Source organism: Phalaenopsis equestris, unplaced genomic scaffold (assembly GCF_001263595.1).
Source record: "Phalaenopsis equestris unplaced genomic scaffold, ASM126359v1 Scaffold000002, whole genome shotgun sequence".
Taxonomy (NCBI): Eukaryota; Viridiplantae; Streptophyta; class Magnoliopsida; order Asparagales; family Orchidaceae; genus Phalaenopsis; species Phalaenopsis equestris.
In genome coordinates, this window is record NW_018164444.1 from 70,999,884 (window position 1) to 71,020,834 (window position 20,951).

The 20,951-nt window shown below is 33.4% G+C and overlaps 1 protein-coding gene across 1 annotated transcript; it reads right to left on the bottom strand.

Annotated features, from left to right (window-relative positions):
* Positions 1–2,480: 2,480 nt before the first annotated feature.
* On the bottom strand, positions 2,481–20,475 carry LOC110039380 (EH domain-containing protein 1-like). Its single transcript, XM_020744418.1, has 16 exons — positions 20,174–20,475; positions 19,986–20,065; positions 18,515–18,583; positions 18,354–18,411; positions 18,191–18,243; positions 18,070–18,112; positions 17,927–17,988; positions 15,585–15,698; positions 15,299–15,401; positions 15,156–15,205; positions 4,821–4,949; positions 4,494–4,745; positions 4,274–4,353; positions 3,311–3,437; positions 3,086–3,229; positions 2,481–2,978 (listed from the first exon to the last, which is right to left on the bottom strand). The coding sequence occupies exons 1-16, from the start codon at positions 20,256–20,258 to the stop codon at positions 2,793–2,795; spliced, it is 1,635 nt and encodes a 544-aa protein (XP_020600077.1). The 5' UTR covers positions 20,259–20,475; the 3' UTR covers positions 2,481–2,792.
* Positions 20,476–20,951: the final 476 nt, after the last annotated feature.

A 20,951-nucleotide genomic window follows, 5' to 3' on the forward strand; every position in this document is an offset into this window, starting at 1 on the left:
GCGGCCGCAGTCGCCGGCGGTTTTAGTAAGGTGGTCAGGCGTTTGAGGAGAAAAGGGTTCTGGTCGCCGCTTATTTTGAGGTAGAACGTTTTGGACAGTGCGCGGGGTGAGAATTGGGGGCCGCGAAGAATGAAATGAGGAGTGGTGGAGGAGGAAGCCATGAGCGTGCTCGCCATTGCTTCTCGCTGGAAGGAGATGGAGTTTCAGCAGTGGTCGGGGGTTTTCTTTTTCGGCTTATTTTTTGGCTTCATTTGGAGAGGTTTTGTGCGAAGAACTGAGGCCGCAAGCCGAGGAACGCTATCCTAATCACATGGGCATTTTCAACTATCATTTAATTCTCAAATCCTTTGCTCTAACACTGGGTTCCATAAATTCACTCCTGCATCAAACTCCCATAGTTGTTTGCATACGTGACAGATCCTGATTAAAATCTTGATGCAAAACTACATTAGGACTTCTGATGCTATAATTTTTCCATGTTGTTGATGGTTTCAAGAATTAAGTGTGTTATTATTTTCTTAGAATTTGTTAAATTTTATTTCCTTATTTAGATTTTAGTTTGTTTATTTTTTTTAAACTTTTGGGATGTCATTGTTGTCAATTTAAAAGTTGTGGTGTAAATGCATTGAATGTTGTGTGTTGATAGCCTATGTTTTTATTTTTGATACGAGGGGTTAACACCAAGATTTTCTTAAATGAATTGATAGTTAACAAATAACCTTGTAAATAATTTTGTGGTGTTATAATTTATAAATATTCCAATATTTGGTATAGTTGCACAACCATTTATTGAATTTTGTTGACTATTGTATATGGTTTGATCCAAAATAACATGAATTTTGAGTTATCAAATAAACTTAAATTTTATGAAACGATTGAAGTCCTGAAGAGACATCAAAGCTCAAGGAGTCGGAGTTAAAAAATGCTTGTCATATGCATGAATGTTATTGCAACCCAAAAAAACCTCTCTTATATATATACCAATAAAGAAGCCTTCATACTTGATGAACTAAAGATATTGAATTCTTAAATAAATATTTTCTATTGTATTTATCTTCTTATTTTTGTGAAATTGATTCTCATAAAATGATTATATACTATGTTTATGTCCCTTATTAGGGTGAGCCTCACCAAATTAAAACTTCTCCAAACCTTCCAAGTTGACCACATATAATTCAAATTATTTTGAATATTTGAATTCTTCTTACTTATATAGCATTGATTTTATAGATATAATGAGTACATAACTTTCTTTAGGGTAGGGTGGCTCTTTTTTTATTTAATAAGAAGAATTTATGCCCCATTCCCTTTTTGCTCTCAATCATCACTCTTGGAAAATAATAATATATGACTGTTAAATGAAAGAAACAAATATCATAAGAATTTTGATGTTGAGATTATTTGATAGGCAAAAAATGTTAAAAGTTGTCACAATATTAGAATTCAATTTATGTTTAAAAATGCACTGCAAATTATAATGCATAATGAAAGCAATTTATGAATAAGACTAGTCATATAGGCCAAAAACCCACTCACTTTCTGTGACAAGGTCCATGAAAAATGGATAGGATGGGCAAAATTTTCTCCATATCTACTTTTATATTTGCAAAGTACTTTGTAAAGTGGGTAAATATCCTTCTTGCTTATTGCTTAACATCTCATTATATCAAGACAAAGATCAAATAGATCACTCATTACTACTTCAAACTTTGGTGTTCCTCATTTATCATATGATGCATAGAACAACCTACTTACAAACATTCCTCAATCATTGTTGACTATTGCCTTTTTTTCGCTCGATTTCACTTGCTATTAGGAACATGTCCGAGCCGACAAGTCAACCATCCGCTATCATTTGATTATGGACAGTCCTATTCAATTTTCTCACAACATATACGAACAGAAATTTAACGTTCGACTCTTATCTTCTTGATTGTTTAATGCATACCAACAATTTGATGTTTATTAACTGTTGATATCCAAAACCAGCTTTTCAGCCATTCAATCAATCCTTCTATTAAGTGAACAACCCAACTAACCTTACACCTGTAACATGTTTTTTCACCAGATGCATACCAGATTCCAATAATTGATGCTCAGCCCCCCATCCTATAAAGAAAACAACTAAATATACTGCCTATTATCATTAAAAGTCTAATGTTCTCCATCAGCCATTGTCTAAATCATACCATAAATCAATGCCAAACATCAAATATTCATGGTAACTCGGCAGTTAGTTTGTACAAAATGTAATAACAAAATGTAAGTTACACGAATATCTTAGAAACTTACTTGGAAGCTGGACAACGAAGCATCCCCTACTCGCAACGACTTCTGCGTTACATAAAATTTGTTGCTTTTTCCAGGGCTATTAAAACAAAGGGAACTTATAGTCAGCCAAGATCATATTAAAAGGTTTTTGGTCGGTCAACACTAGTTAACTAACAAATTTTTAAGTTCAATCTTAAGAACAAAATAATACTTTTGACCTCAGGATCAAAAAGCGAACTTCCGGACCCATGATTCACTTGATCAAAAAACATAACCTATAGTACATACTTTTAAGACTTATTCAGCTCTCCAAATAACTCTTAACAATTTTTAAGACAGCTACAAAAAATGTTGAAGTAATACCAACAATATTGGACATATACAACAGCCCTCCTCCTTCACAGTCCCATTGTTACCCTTCTACCAAAGAATGCCAAAAACAAATATAGAGGTGGCCAAAATTAGACAGCCACATAGAAGAGAACAGAATACAGGCATGTCAGATCAAAGTTGCATACAGATTACTCATATGGGTTTCTGAAATTCTTCAGAAGTTCTGGGATGTCATATCCTAGCATATCATCGACAGCTTGAATCATCTTAGACTTTAGCCTTTCAAACTTGTCGATGTTATAGCCACCGAGCATCCCCCTGTAATGCTCGACACTTGGGAAATCTCCTGCCGGAAGATGGTGCTCCCTTTGAACCTGCAACGACAAGAACTAAGATCCTGAGAAATTGCCAATAGGGATACAAGACACTAGGGAAAAATTAGCTGTTCAAAACAATGCATTGGAGCTCTTAAAAACAATACCTTCATGAACTCATCCTCCAGGTTGTCACAAAGTCTTTGTTGAGTTTTAGCCTTGCCCATCATTGAAGGCATCTCCTTTTTGAGGTGGCTGATTATGTAAGCATGAATCTTTGCTGCCCTTGCACGCTTTACAAATTCATTGATCTGAAGAGGAAGTTATAAAATTGAAATAGGGTTCGAAGGAGATGTAAGTGCAAGGATAAGAGAAGAGCGTAGCCGAAATACCTTGCGGTCACAAGCTTTCTTGGGAACATCTTTTAAATCAGAAAGAAGATCATCCTGTTCTCTTTCAAAGAGGTCTTTCCCAATTGGACCAACAGCTGCTTCATTCACTGGTTTATCATTGAATGACCTGAAAAAGTTCATTGATAAGGATTTTGAAGTTAATTATGCTTCAATAGAGTATCTTGGTTTATATATATATATATATAAATTTTTGGAAAAATATATACTAATCACATAAATTAAATAAATATGAAATAAATAAATAAAAGTTCTAATATTATAAAGGATGAAAAAAATTTAAGAATGAAAAAATATAAATGATTATCATATTATTCATAAATCAAGATAAAAGACAAAAAAAAGGTAAAAAAAACTATGAGAAATATTAACTAATACAATAAAAAAAACAAGTAATCAAATTTAACGAATACATAAAAATATGATCATCAATAATTTATTAGAATATTACATATTAAAAATAAACATAAGTTATTTGATGCAATAAAAATCATCAAAATCTAATATTTTATTATACATTTTGTTACTATTTATAAATTAAATAAAATTTTTTACACGTGCCTGAAAATTTGTTTAAATTTTTACGTGGACGCATGTAGGCATGTATGGCACATGTTGAACAAGTGTCATGCGCATTTTTGTGACTGACTTGCGTCGGTTAAAGCAATCCACAGAGCACTTGATGATTAAGCTATCATTTATAATCATTGAAATTGGGATTAATCTTGTCAACGCGCCATTTAAAAACATAAATGGTTTAAAGTATCCATATAGCATCAAAATGTTAAGATGATTAAGCATCACAAATTTTATTATCTCAATCCTGAGGTTTTGAAAGCAACTATGAAAAAAGACACTTGAGTGCTCATTTCGGTAAGAGCTAACATCATTTATCATCATAAATGCAATCGGACAATACACTAAATGAAAATAGTCTATGCATACCCTATATAAACACGCATAACTTCAGGTGTATTCAAGACTTTGCCAAGTGACCACATTAATGCTCCATAAACTCTCATAAGCTGCAGGGAGGAACAAAAATAATTGTTTGAGCGAAAAAAGAAATGCAGACAAATAAAGAAAAAAGAAAATTGATGGCAAAACAAGCATGACAGCTTATTTGATGTATGCTTCAAAAGATACAATAGGGGAAAAAAAAAACCTGTTGGGTGTCAATTTGATCTGCCTTGTTAAGTACAACACGTATTTTATCATCATGGCCACGTAAAGAACTTATAACACGCTTGAACTCGTCACTAATATCAAGTTTGTGAGGATCAAACAGAAGAAGAATAAGATCACATTTTGCTGCAAACCAAGAGGTAACACCTGTGAAATCATAGCTTCTTTGGGTACGCTGTTTCTCTCCAGAAAGAACACCAGGAGTATCCACAAAGGTGATTTGCTCTAGGAGCTTAAACAGTTATGAAAACCATGATAAGTAATGATAACACTGGTTAAAATTATTTGAAATAAAGCAAAACCTTACAGGATGTGGCATTTGTGAGCACTGAAATTTTGATAAAAATGCAGTTCCATATGTTGTGAGACCACTGAAAGGCATGTCTGCTTGAACAGCTATAGTATTTCCAGGAATACTTCTCTCATCAGGCCCAGCCTAAACAACAAAGAGAATTTGAAGATGGAGATAAATCTGCTAGAGTAGGAAATATGAAAGATTCCCTAATGCATTATAATGCAAATAAATGAGTGAAAAAAGTTGAATCTATAAAGGTGGACAAATATATTACTAAAAGTTGAAACTATTAAATCTGAACAATTAAATCTGCCCAACATCTTTCACGCCAACATATACATCAAGAACAAAAATTTGAATACAAACATTGACCATATATCAAACAAAATTTTCATTACGCCTTTCCAACTTAATTTGATTCAACAACCTTTTTTTTGAAAAAAAGGTAATGAAATTGTTAATTATTTACATATTGCTATTTTTTTAGATATTATATGTGAGCATAGATAATAACTTTATTCTTTAGAAAATTGACAACTTAAAACAAATCAATATTGTGTTTACATAATGAAAATCCGATAAGAACGAGTATGGCTTTTAGGTCTCCACCCTCTAAGTAGAAGCAAATACCATGCCATCCTTTAAAAAACTAGTTCGGCAATTTTTTAACCTTGTCATAGGCACCACTTGATGTTAGAAACGCAAAATATTTTTGTTACAATGATTAATAAAATGAAATTTTATACTTATATTTAAATTTTTGAACCCTTTTTTTTCGAGTTTTTTGTAGGAATTTTGCATGCACGTGCTTAAAAAAGTTATCTCCTCATGAGTATTTATAAGTGATTTTTTTTTGTTAGTCCGTGTTGGTCATTGACTTCATCCTTGGTTCCTCTATTTTGGAAGCTTATCCTACTACTGTAGGAAAGGTTTCTAATTTTTGTGGCCAAACGAATTTTTTATTTGGTATCCTAAACTTCTTGCTAATATATAACTCTAATGTTAAATTTTTTAGTGGAGTTGAAAATAGGTTGGGGAAGGAAAATTTGCTTAATTTTTATTATTGACATGTAGGGTACATATATATATATAAAGAAACCAATCTCTCTTAATTTACAAACACCAAATATATCTAAGTCTAAATTAGGAAAGGAAATAATTTTGAAATACAAAAAAGAAACATAAAATAGAAAGGGAATAAAACTAAGAAAGGTGTTTCCAAAAATAACCCCAATCAAATCTTTCCAACATTTCGTGAAGGTGTTTTAGACATTGTATTTAATTTTGATTTAACATAATTAACTATTAAATTAATTATTTTTACCATTATATATATATACACCTTTTTTTGACCTCAATTGATAATTTGTTAATCTCGACCTTCGTTTTATCGATCTCATGCTTACGTTGAATTTGCATTTCACATTTGTGTTGGGACCTCAACAATATAGGTGTTTATCTAAAATATTGTAAGTGATCAATAAGCATCAATGTGGTCCGCTTTATAAAAGAACATCATTTGATTAACTTCAACAATAGTCGAAGCTATTTCGACTCAATCTGCACGTCATCATGTGCATTGTTCATTGCCTTTGTCGCTTTGAACTTCTCTAGATAATTTTGACTTCTAGATGCATCATTGAAGTTTATTCAATGGACAAACACCATTTCGAATGAATTTGACCTCAAATAGCACTCTTGAATCTACTTTACATAGCGTCCTGTTTGAATTTTTTCTTCAACATCATTCTTTGTTGTGTCAAATTATGGAGCTTATATTCATGTCAACAAATAACCCCTAACAAATATGGTGTGCGTCTAAAATGAAACATTTTTGTTGTGGATTGTGCTTGTTGTAAATTGATCAACCTTGTGGATCTCCAAACATTTATTTAAATGTCAGACAAAGTGTTTTGCCTTATAGATCTCTGATAGCACTAACAAATTTTGATACAAATAATGAATTTGAACTTCAATATGTAAGCTTGAATCGTTGTAATTTGATCTCTAGTTCATATCTCATCTTGACGCTGAAGAATTAATCAAAGTTTGATGCTTACTTTTAATATAGGAATCCATCCTTTAAGATTGTTATGTAAAGTAATAAATCTAAAGCTTGTATATTATGTAATCTAATTAAAGGAGATCTGATCACGGGATCTTTTCTACATCAGGGATATTCCTAATTTATAGAGATGAGATTGTATATAAATATGTAACATATGTTTTCAATTGAGAAATAAGAGAAAGAATTTATTCCATTTACGTCGTATCAAAGCCACACACATGTAATCTAATTAAAGGAGATCTGATCACGGGATCTTTTCTACATCAGGGATATTCCTAATTTATAGAGATGAGATTGTATATAAATATGTAACATATGTTTTCAATTGAGAAATAAGAGAAATAATTTATTCCATTTACGTCGTATCAAAGCCACACACGGCCCATTGTCCTAAGTTGAGCTTTGTTCTCCGCACGCGAATGCGACCTTAACTATGTCATTCATCATTCTGTGCACGGTTTAGTCCGTCTTTGTCTGCTTCAACCACTTCGTCTGTCATCCGGCTCTGTCTGCGTCATGATGCTTCGCCTGCACTGTTCAAAGCTTACACTTCCAGTGTTCTGTCTGCGTCGTTCGGTTTCGTATACATCTTGTGGCTTCGCCTGCACTATTTGAAGCTTCCTCATCCTACGATGGGATTAAGGCATCGCTCAAAGGTTTGTTTGCTTTTTCTTCATCTTGTCTTCGACAATCGATGAATTATTCGTCGAGTCATTTGTCTCCTACAACACGATACTGCTCGTATTTAGAGTTCGCCTCGACCTTCAGCTCGTCCGTACTAATGCATTGAGGAGGCCATCATTGGTGATAACATTGGCTATTTAAAAAAAAAAACATGTGATAGGTTTGGTTTCGACAATGGCTAATATTACAAATGAAAAATTAAATAACATCAATTATTTTCACTGAAATAAAACTATGAGACTCTACTTGAGAAGTAGTCCCAAGAGAGTCACCTCATTGATAATCCTTCTCCTGAGATTGGTCTGAATTACTTTGAGTTGATAAGCCTTGATGCCCAGTTTTGATATCAATACTAAACTCTATCTAACATAATTATATGGTCATATTACTCATTATAATTGTGTTAAAGATGTTATGGAGGACTTGGCATTTGTGTTTTTTGAGAGAGAAAATATTATGTATGCAAATAGTTTTATCAACTGAACAACAGGATCAATCACTTCACACCTATAACATGCACTTTAAACGTGTTTATGAAAAATTTTGATATACTACTGCCCTTCAATACTGATGTTCGAATTCAACAAGCTCAAAGAGAAGAAATGACTATTATGAGTTTTCTAGTTGGGCTCAACTCTTAGTATAAAGGTATCAAATCAAAGATCCTATTTAACCTTAAGAGTTATTTTTCAGAGGAAAGCCTATACTAGAGTGTGGTGTAATATTTTGAGTTCCCAAACTTCATCCGTACAACAACCTAGTATTCTTGCTAGCTGGAAAAATACAGACATCAGTAAACCTCAGTCTGAGGGCAATTATGGAAGTAGAATTGAATTTTAAAAATCAACGCTCAAAGGGTAGATTGCTACTACTGTCATGAACCTAGTCAAACGAATAGAACATATCAGAAATTGATTAAAAAGAAACAGGAGGGTTCTACATTACAGTCAGCTCACATGATCACTATTAAAGAGGCCTCTCAAAATCACTATCTCGATTTCTACAAATGAATATGCTAAATTGATCTAATTTCAAGAAGTATATAAGGAAACTCCCACTATTACTGCCCTTACTGAGTCAGGTAACAATGATACTTATCATCTTTCCTCTCTATATAATGAATCATTGATTTTGTTGCTACAGATCACATAATAGGAAATCCAAAACCCTTTTCCACCTTTCATAAATATCTTTTTTCGTCATCATTGCAGATGGATCTACCTCTAATTGGTTATGGTACGATTAATGTTACACCTACATTACATTTAACGTATGCCCTTAGTTTAAGTCAATTCTATTGTCATCTTGTCTCTGTTAGTAAAATTACACATGCTTTTAATTAGCGTATCTTACTCTTCATTGAATAGTCTCTTTCAGGATTGCATGATGAAAAAAATTATTCATAAAAGATGAAAACAAAGAGGGCTATACAGTTTAAATAATGAATTATCCCAACCTATAGCCTCTTCCAGCACCTTATCTCCATTGGAGACCATTGCTGATTAGGGTATCCATTACTATCAATGCTAAAAAAAGTTATACCCTTAATTTCAGTAAGTATCATCTTTAGATTGTAAGTCATGCAATTTTGTTAAACACTATTATTTGTCTTTTGTTCCCAGATTTAATAATGTGTTAGTCATGATTTTGAGTTGGTTAATTCTGATGTATGGAGACCTTATTCTATTTTATCTAATGGATTTTGATATTTTATCACTTTTATGAATATTTTTTCTTGTATAACTTGGTTTTACTTTATGAAATCTCGTATCGAATTACTGTCACATTTTCAATCTTTTTAGACTGAAATTAAAACTCAATTCAATGTTTCTGTTAAAATTATGAGAAATGACAATGACAAAGAATACTTCTCTACACCTTCTCATATATACATGACACAAAAGTAGATGCTTCACCGGTCATTTTGAGTTGATACTTCATCCCAAATGGAGTAGTTGAATGGAAAAATAAAAATTTTCTTGATATAGTAAGAGCTTTTTATTTCAAATTAATGTACCCAAACAGTTTTGAGTTGTTGCAGTTTCTACTACATAATTTTTAATCAATCGGATACCTTCTACTATTTTACAAAACCAAATACTCTATCGAGTTTTATTTTCAAACAACTCTCTTTTCCATTAAACCATGTATATTTGGGTGTATTTATTTTGTTCGCGATACTCATCCACAGCCTTTTAAATTGCACTCTAAGTCATTAAAGCATGTCTTCCTATGATACACTCATTTGTAGTATTGATGTTTTTCCCCTCTTAAATAAGTACATAACTTATGCTAAATAATATTTTATGAACAAACCTCATTCTTCAATGACTTATTATTGCCTAAATTCTCACAAAATTATAATGAGCTGTTAATATATCACATCATCAGTTTAGCTCCACTTTTACCACTAACGTCGTAGCCTAAGCCACCTACAACTAATGTTTACTCAAGAAGACCTCGTCCTCCTAATCCTAGTATGGCACAGGTATCGTCTTCTTAAGTAGATCGTTCTCGTGACCTTCATTTTCATATTCCTTTCGAAGAGGTAAGCATCAATGTGCCTAGCCCATTTCATCGTGTGTTAAATGAAACAAATTATCTTCTACTTACTCTTTTATTGCTTCTCTTGACTTTGTTTAGATCCTGAAATTTGTTCAACAAGCTCTATCCCATTATGGGCGGCAAACAACGATGCTTGATGAAATGAATGTCTAAACTGAAAATGAAACTTGGGAACTAGTTGAATTATCTTCTAGCAAGAAGGTTGTTGGATGTAAATGAGTCTTTGCAGTTACATTTTATTCTGATGGATTCGTAGCTCGGTTGGTTGCTAAGGGCAATGCTTAAATTTACGAGATTGACTACTTGGACACGTTCTCTCCGATAGCAAATTTGACTTTAGTTTGACTATGTTTGTCCTTAGCCACAATGAATAATTGGCATTGCACCAACTTGATGTGAAGAATGTCTTTCTACATGTTTATCTATTGGAAGAAGTTTACATGAAGCAACCTCTTGGGTTTGTTGCTCATGGAGAATCTAGAAAAGTATGTCGTCTTTAGAAGTTATTATATGGATTGAAGCCGAGCCCCAGAACATCATTTGGAAAATTCAGCCAAACAATAGAAGAGTTTAGGATGCAAAAAAAAGTCAAATTAATCACCATATATTCTATAAGCAATCTATATTAGGATCAATCTATTAGTGGTATATGTTGATGACATTTTGATTACTATAAACAGTATGCAGAGAATCTTATTAGTGAAATCATTTGTCTGAAATCAGTTCAACACTAAAGATTTGGGTACCTTGAAATATTTTTTGAGGGGTTATCAAGGAGCAAGAAGGGTATCTTTCTATCTCAAAGGAAGTATATTTTGGATTTTTTAGCGATTTCTTAGAGAAAATAGAAAATTAGGAGTCAAACCATGCAACACATCAATGCTTTCTAGTCAACAACTCACCAAGGATGAAGTCTGTTAATGATCCTGAACGATACATGAAGTTATTGAGAAAATTAAACAACCTCATAGTGACTCGCCCTGAAATTACTTATTTAGTTAGCACTATAAGTCAGTTCATGCCTTCCCTACAGTTCATTCTTGTTTAGCTTCAGAACAGATACTATGTTACCTCAAAGAAACTACTAGACAAAGAATTCTATATTGGAACCACAAGCAAAGAAATAATAATTATTTCTCTGATGCAAGTTAGGTGAGTTCTAAGATTGATCAAAGATCCATTATTAAATATTGTGCTTTTGTTGGTGGCAATTCGATCTCAGGAAACAGTAAGGAACAGAATGTGGTGACACGATCCAGTTCAAAAATCTGAGTATTAGCAATAACAAAAGCTTCGAGTGAATTGATGTGATCTCTCAATTCTTGACCAAAAAATATTTTAAAATACAGTTCCAGCAAATTTGTGGTGTGATAACTTGGTTGCAATTCAAATTGCCTCAAACCTTTTCTTCCATGAATGAGCCAAGCACAATGAGAAAGACTGTCATTTTGTTCCTGAAAATATTCAACAAAGTTTGATTCCTACAGCTCATATAAAGACTGAATAACTAGAAGACATCTTCACAAAGGCCCTTAAAAGGTCACTTATATTTGTAACAAGTTGGGCATGATAAATATCTAGTCCAACTTGAAGGGGAGTTTTATAGAAAATATATATCTAAAGCTTGTATATAAGGAAGCTTAGGTAATCTAATTAAAGAAAATCTAATTACAGGATCTTTTCTATATTAGAGATATTGTATATATGTAACATATGTTTTTAATTGAGAAATAAGAGAGAGTACAATCAATACTTTCCATTACAAGGACAAATTTGGTTTTTACCACAATCGATACTTCTTGATCCAATTTACATGATGTCAAGTTTGATTTTTTCTCTGACATCATGCTTGGTTGTGTCAAATCGTGGGGCTTATAAAGTAAACGCCTAGGATAGCTAGAACACAATATTCCCTTAATTATTTGCATTTCCAACAGAAAAATAAACGACTTGAGCATAAATCCAATTCACTTTTATAAATTCTAATTGTTTCAAAAAAGCAATATGGAAGAAAAAGTTTATACTCATTTGCAAATCAAAATTCAATAAAAAAGCTGATAATAACGTCACGACTTGTGTATCTTAAAGCCTATTAAATTAAATCTGCATGCAGGAGGCCCCAATTAAATCCATTGTGCAAACTTGAAGCGGTTAAAAGAAATTAAGGTAGAAACTAAACTTGCTCATGGGCTTGGTTATGACAAATTCGATAAAACCAAGAATAAAAAATAACTTTGGCGTAAAGATTTAAAAAGAAAAAAACAACGTAGAGCCCAGGAGAATTTCAAACAAATGTGCATGCCACTAATCTGAACCTTTAAATCTACTGGGAAATTTCCATTCCAAGTTAAGAATAAATGATTGTAAAGCTGAGAAGTTATCATCTAGAACGACATATGGAAATCAACAAAAAAGCCAAATAGTAAAAAAATATTAAAAAGCATATCAATGCATTATCTGATCTTCTAGATTACAACGCTTGAATGTTAAGTAGCACAAATAATACAAAGTTCCACAGGTTTTGAACATAATTAAAAATCCTCCAATCGGTTAAAAAGCTTAAAAAAAAACAATTTCTTTCTTCACACTAAAAAATACATTTATATGGTTATCTTGATTGTGTTCGTATACCCCTAAGATGACATGTCAAGAAGTCAGGTTGCTTTGCCAAGATGTCCAATACTAATTATCAAGTACAAGCTATTGAGTAGATATTGTTGAGTATGAGTTATCAAAGTTGAAAAGTGAGAGCTACCGAACACCAGTTGCTGAGTAAGAGTTGACGTATGAGCTGTCAAGTGTATTTGTTGTGTACCAACTGCTGACACAAACGGCTACTTAACACAACCCAACGCTCGAGACCCAATCACTCCTATAAATAGTAACCTGGAGAGAGCTAAAAAGGGTAAGTTTCTATTTCCCTGTAGCATCTCTTTTCTAGATTTCCTCTAGCTTAATTTTTTTGAACCTTCATTATTAGGTTATATTCTTTAACTCTGAGATATTTGGAAAATTTTACTTCCACTGTCTTCAATTCTTTTCAGCCTCTCTTTCCCTTCATGCATAATCAACATATAAATCATGATTCAACATCGTAAAATGTGTAGTGAGTGTAAAAAAATGCCTTGAATTTGAAATTAAGTGTGATCTTCAGAGAGAAAATAAAGATCTAACCCGAGTAAATCTTATCATGTTAAAAGAGGAGCAAATCAAATGGCCTATCTCACACTAACATTCGTAGGAATAGAAAGTAAGAACCTATCTAAACCACTTTTCTTTTTATTTAATTAACTCTATGTAACCAAATTATTATATAAACTCATTTGTACATATATATAATAAGTAATGGGGCAAGACTTGCCCTATAAAATGAGCTTGACAATAATACTCATAAAGCTCGGCCCTCATAGGCAAGTTTTATAAGAGTAAAAGAAAAATCATTTAACATTTAGACCCTAATCATCATACTAGTCGAATGCTATGAACAGCTTCGATCAGTTAATCTGAGAAATAAAGATCATGAGATCTCGCCCAAAATAAAGTTGAAAATTACAACTACACAATAAAGAAAAGCTAATACAGCCTCCGAGCAAAAGATAGTTCGAACTTAATGAGAACATTTGAATTCTTTTATAAATGAGTAATATTACAATAAAATAGTCAACTAGTCGTACAAAGTGGACGAAACTTCTTATAGAAAAATTGAGTTCAGTAAGAAAAATTCAAGAAACCACACTATAAGGCGAATTCACCAGTAGGTCAACCAAATAATCCACCATGTGAAATCTCGATATAAGTTTGAGCTGATAAGTTGTAAGACTACTCCCCCAATGTGAGCTAAAAAAAATCAGAACCGAACTATTAAGTGAAGCTCAATCAACACTTAGCAAAAGCCACCTCTCATGTTTTACTCGAAGAAAATGAAACAATTGACAATCGCACCGTCTTCAACAAAAAAATATCACAGAAATAACTTGTCATGAAATAATTCCTCCATGAAAGCACAACATCATGGCGGCTATATACAACAGAACACCCTTTTTGATGTAGGGATATATTGTCAATAAAACTTTCTCTAACTACTCTTGTCCAGACCAACCAAATAGTTAGGCCGATGACAAAGTTTTGAACTTGCTTATAAAAACAAGCTGGGTAGTACCCTTACTACTAAGCAATAAATAAATTTTTTTTATCATTCTATTATTTTTTACCAGTTGTCTTCCAAGATATAAAAGAATCAAAACAAAACTAAATGTGTACCTTAAGGCGACCTACCGAGTTACCCTGTCGAGCTGTTGTGTTGCCTTGTCGAGCTGTCAAGTTCAAATTATTGAGTACCAATTGTCAAGTACTAGCTGTCAAATACGAATTGTCTAGTACGAATCGAAGATTATGAGATATTGAGTATGAGTTGATGAGTACGACTTGGTGAGTACAGGCTGTCAAGTACATTTCCCCCTACCAACTACTAACACAAACAACTACTTGCCATAAACAACCCTCGAAACCCTAGACACTTATAAATACAAAATCTTGAGAAGAACTAATAAAAGGGGTAGGTTTCTATCCGATAACTCTCTTTTTGGGCCCATAAGAGCTTTCTCGGGGAAGTCTCTTTTTCCTTTAAGAACCTCCTTTTCATCTCTCTTTTTGCTTCTCTAACTTACGGTTTTTTTTACCCTTCTTCATTCTTTGGAGAGTCAACTTTATGTTAAATTTTCTAGCTCGGAGATACTTGGTGGATTTTACTTCCTCTGTCTTTGATCTTTTCACGTCTACCATTTTCTCTATGTTAGTAAGATCCGACAAAATACACGGACAAATTAGAATTCAATAGTAATATACTAGACCATTTTGCAAGGTTGCCAAAAGACAATCAAGTGTTCATAAAACCCATTTACCAGCAGGCTGTAAAGCTTTTATATTTTTTAAACCAGCTGCAATAATATTGATTATCATGCAGGTCCTGTCCTAGGGAGTGAATTACACAATATGAAATGCTATTTAACTTTAAGAACTTTTGATATTACCATAACGACAACAAATCTATCAGTTGTAGGCTCAGGTCCAATGTGAGCACCTGCACCCAAGGAGAGATATGAAGTTGGAAAATCGAAGGCAAGGCAAAAACAAAAAATCAAGCTAGGAACTGTGATTTTGCATTTGAACAAACCTGGATAAGTAGTTCCCAGTAGATGCTTAATAAATGTGGTTTTCCCAGTTGAATATTGACCCAAGAGCATAACCATGGGCTTGGCATCAAAGTCGCTGTTTGTCTACAGATTAACAGTAAGGAGCCAGAAAGCACTATATTAATGTTGCATAAGCACAAAACATGAACAAGACAAGAGTTGATAAAAATGTCATTTCAACGTCAGTTTAATTTAGCAATAAGCTGGCACTGACTAAAGTTGGCATGTTCTTTGCTAAGGAATTAAGATAGAACAACCACAACATACCAGTGAAGGAGAAACAAATTCATTGAAGTGATAGGTAACTTCCAGTGGCTTTAATTTTTCAATATACAATCTCTTCAAACCATCAATAATGGAAGTGACCGAGCTTAACGGAATCTGCAAACTCATAGCCAAAAAATGATCTCAAAAGAAATAAACAGCCAAAACCAACTATAAATAACAGAAAGCCTACATACAGTCAACAGAATGCTCACACACTTCAAGTTATGAAGCAATCTCAGAAGTAAAAGTATGCAGGTATTACTAGAAATTTAGAGAAAATTGCATTTTAGTTTGATCTTGATCAATAATTAATTTAGTTCAGTACTTCTTAAAACCCTCAAAAATGATTCTTATTTTTTTCAAATCAAACTAAATAATCGAAATCAATTACACACCATTCTACAAACTACCAAATTTCCCAATATAATATCCCATCACCTCTTTCAAAAGTGTACTCAGCCAGCAATCCACGTGTAATGGCTACGAAACTCTTTCCACAACTGACCTTATGAGAGAAAGCGAACACTTAAACTATTATGGCTCAGACAGTAGTGAGTTGATAATAGTAGAACCAAAGTGCTGTCAGGTAAGATCAGAAGAGGAGAAGGAAAAGAAAGAAAGTTTTACCTGGGCTATGAAGATTTGGAGACTACAACACTAGGGTAAATGGCAAGGATATTAACAACTCTGATGCTATCTCAAAAACAATCTGCAAACAAACGCAACCAAGTAATAATGAAGTTCTAGGAACTATTTGAGTTCTTTCACACTAAAATCCTAGTGGATGCTATTTAAGCTCTTTTATATTGATCCTCCCTAAACATGATTCTTTTCATGCATTAATAGAGGCAAGCAGAATAGGAATACTAGCCATCACGAAGGCAGTGACTGATAAACAATGTGCCAGAAGGGTGGCAAAACTTAGCGGATGAGACTGCCAGAAGGAATCAGCAAGGATAACATAAATGATGTGCTATTTGTAATAGAGGCTATATAAGGGTACCACTTTAGTCCTTATCTTTGTACAAGAAATTTTGGCTAAACATAAGAGTTAACGCCACTTACAAAGGTCACCAAAAAATATTTAAATAAATAAAAGAGTGTAAACCCCAAATGTAATGCACAATAGGAATGCATGAAAAAGGATAAAAGTCATTAAATTAACCTCAAATACCTAAATAGGGCTATAATGAATGCATGTAAATGGTTTGGATGTTGGTTTATGTGCATATAAGCTATACACTACAAACTAGTATGCATCAGGGCATAAATAAATTTTGTAGGAGTTTATAGCATGTTCCACAGCATAAAAAAAATGGCATCCCAGTTCTTTATTTTGGCAAAAACCCCCACATCACATGGTCACATTACAAGCCCTAAGAGAACCTTAAGAGAAAAAAAAAAGTTGATTTGAATTGATAGTTTGATTCTAAAAAAAGACTTCCTTGGATCAAAATCATGGACTGAAGTGTGATATTGGCCCAAAAAAAAAAGAACAAAACTGCAATTTAACCATAAGTTTATACTACAAAAATATGTAGTAGTGATGATCAGAGATCTGCTGAAATTAAGTGATACAGAGAATAGATATGCAAAGAATAATTGAAAATTACACTGAGCATTATTTTAAATTGATACAATGAATCCAAAAAATAAAAAAACAAGCACTTTAAAATCAGTAGTACATTCCAAAATTGAATAGCATCATTGCCATTAGTAGAAATTCCTCCAAGTTCAAATACACATCTCTAATCAAGTATATCATTAGTTGGCAATTATCATTAAAAACTTTGAAACATCCATATATAATAGAACATCGTGATTAGATGCCATTTTCCCTTGTAAATGAGAAAGAGAACTCCTACCAACAACATAGTCTGAGCCAAACTCCATCTAAATCCTAGCTCACTAAATCAAAGCCTGGCAGTTAAAATGTCACCTACTTCTGCTAATACCATAATGATTTCTTGTGACAAATATCTACTTTAAGATGTTTTGGAAGCCATTCAGGTGGAATATTATTCTCTACAGGTTTTTGATTACATGAAGAACCAAGTTTTAACCTATATCTATAGCAATGCACCAAAAACTATTTAATAAATAAATAAATCATTAATCAAACAACTACTGCTTCCCAACGAATGTGCATGCAAGAAAAACCAAGCAAAAAATTCATCACATATTCTTGGATTAAAAAATCTAGAATCTCCTGACAAACCCAATTGAAAAGTGAAAATTTAAGCATAAATAGCATAACTTCATACAATAATAAAAGAAATAAAACTGACGGGGGAATAATAGTCAATCATATGAATCAAAGAGATGATGGTTGCATGGAATACCTTCTTTGTTGATTTTGAGTTGAACCATTGAGTTGATGATGATACTTGGGTTGCAGGTGCAACTGCATCACTCAGAGATAAATGTAAAGAAAATCAAGTTCCCTTAATGATAACTTTGCAGCTATGGATTCTCGGTTACATACCATCTAAATCCGGACTGCTTTTCTTAGGTGATGGCCTGTTTTTCTAGAAACAAGCAATTCAACACTAGTATCAAAACCCTATAAAAGAACAATATACATAAAAGCTGGACTCCAAACTTACAGCAATTAATACATCCAAACCATCCATATCTGGAGGCTTTAAGCTTCGCAAATCTATCATAACAAGCATATAATGAGAAAATTTGATGCAGCACAATTGTCCTGCATAGGAATACGAGCACTGATTTTGTTTGATATGAATAAAGAAGAGCTTCATAGTTCACCTGTGTTATTAAGCATATCAGGTGTAATCTCATTTCCAGCCTGTGCCAATGAAATAAGCTGAAAAGATGAAAATAAGAATATGAATAATGAGAAATATGGAATAATAACTGGACAAAACAAAACAAAATTGCATGGTTCCAAAACAAGTGCAAGTAAGGACCTGCATTGCAGTAATAAACTCACTGAAACCAAGAAAGCCCTGCCGCTTAGAATCAGCTATCGCCCAAACCTTTTGAAAGTTGCATTAGTAAAAGCACATAAAAAGATGGAAGACAAACAAATTTGCAAAAAATTTAAAGGTTATTCATTAAAATGAAGGACAATAGAATCTTTGAACTCTCAAACCATCATCTCACACACTTGGTTTATGGTACTGATTATACCTTTCTAACAACATTTTATCCAAATTGCCCTAAAGAAAACAAAAATAGATATTCAAAGCGTTCAATTATGATTTACATAGGTCGATTTCCGTATTGCTGTTCATTTCCATCGTTTTCTGTCTTTCACTTTACCCATTATTCAATGGCAACGTCTATTGCCCTACTAGAAAAGCCCAGAAGGAGAAAATTAAGTAAAACAGGATGTACTTCCATCAGTGATTCAGGAAAACCCAATGAGGTAAAAAATCAAGTCTGAGGTAAAGAACTACTAGTTATGGATGCTCTTATTGGACATTTACAGGAGGATGTGCCTTAGTGTATGCTTTTCATAGATGATAACAGATGATATCCTTCTTGTGAACAAAATTAGAGAAATAGTTCAGAAAAAACTTTAATTATGGAGGTCTACATTGGAATCTAAAGGCCTTCGTTTGAGTAGAACAAAAATTGAATACATGGAATGTAATTTTAGTAGCAGAAGCTCTAGTGGCAGAGTTGTAACTATGCGTGATCAAATCATTAAAAGGTGTGAACATTTTAGAAATTTTGGGTCTATTGTTCAAAGTGATGGCAATATAGATGGGGATGTTATTAGTAGAATTCGTGTTGGTTGGTTAAAGTGGAGGAATGCATCAGATCTATTGTGTGATAGAAAAGTACCGCTTAGACTGAAAGGAAAATTTTATAAGATGGTGGTGAGACCTACAATGCTCTATGGCGCATAATCTTCGCCTTCAAAAGTGAAGCATAAAAAAAAGTTAAGTATTGTTGAGATGTGAATGCTTAGGCGGATGAGTGGCTTGACACATAGAGGCAAAATATGAAATGAAAATATTCGTGATAGGGTTGGTGTAGCTGCAGTGGCGGACAAGCTCACGGACAGTCGTTTTAAACGGTTTGGTCACATTAAATGTAAATCATTTCATAATTTAGTTAGAAGAGTAGATGTTTTAGATTTGACTTATGTTAATAAAGGCATAGTTAGACCTAATAAGACTTGGGCATATTGTATAAAAAAAAATGATCTTAATTTATTAGAATTAAATGAAAATATGACACTCAATAGGAAGCAATGGAGAAAAAGGATTCATGTAGCCAACCCCAGTTAGTGGGATAAAGACTTGTTATCGTTGTTGTTATTATTGCTGTCATTGTTGTAGAGGTGAAGAACTACGCCAGGCAAAGGCAAAACATAGGGAAAAAAAAAACCAAACACATCAAAACATACGGAATGGAGAGAAGCAAAACCTGTTTGAGCTCCGCGCGCGAAAGCTTGGACATTCCAAATAACCTGATGGCATCATTCCCCGTGATGCGTCCGTCTCCGTCTAATTGCCGACATAACCGGGGAAATCAAAGCATATAGCATCATCATTTTCAATAGAAAAAAAAAATCTGAGCAAAAGGATCTATATAGTGAACAAGAAGCGACAGACCTGAATCCGCAAAAGTGAACCATTCCTGGTAAATCTTCTGGTGCTCTCGCGAGCAGGAGCTGATCACGGGCGCAAGAATATCCATTGTGGATGCACGGGCGATGGATTCGAAGATTAAGAACAGAACCAGAACCAGTTAATGCAAGAGAGAGAGGGAGGGAGAGAGGAGCACTGCTTGCTGTCGAAAACCTAATTTGGAGGAGGGAAGAAGAGGAACGATGGTCTCTAGCTGTTTTTGACTGGCCCTCAATTCAAAAAAAGGAATAAGATGAGAGCGATCGGGTTCAATTCTTCCAGCCGTAAAATGCATCTCTTGCGAGCGGCTTGCGAGCGGCTTGCGAAGCGTTTTTATGCGTTTAGAGCGCCCATGTGTCCGTACGACTGTTATTTTTAAAAGTTATTATTATGTTATTTTTCTTATGTCATGTTAAAATTTTGAGTGTTATCAGCCAAAATATGGAAAAATTTATTACGAATATAGAGCTGATTGCCGTCTAGAGTCTCGAGTTGACACGTGAAAAATTGGGGCCCACCTGCATAAAAAATAAAAATAAAACTAATAAAGCGCGACCTGGCCCGACTGAATATTCTATCGCGTTATTCTGAATATTTTTCGTGTTATTCATGTGTTATTGGTGTGTTATTGAGGTGTTATTCATGTTAGAGAATATTTTTCGCATTTTTTATTTTTAATGTGTTATTGATGTTTTATTCATAAATAACACCTAAATAACATACTAATCACACATGAATAATACGAAAAATATTCAGAATAACG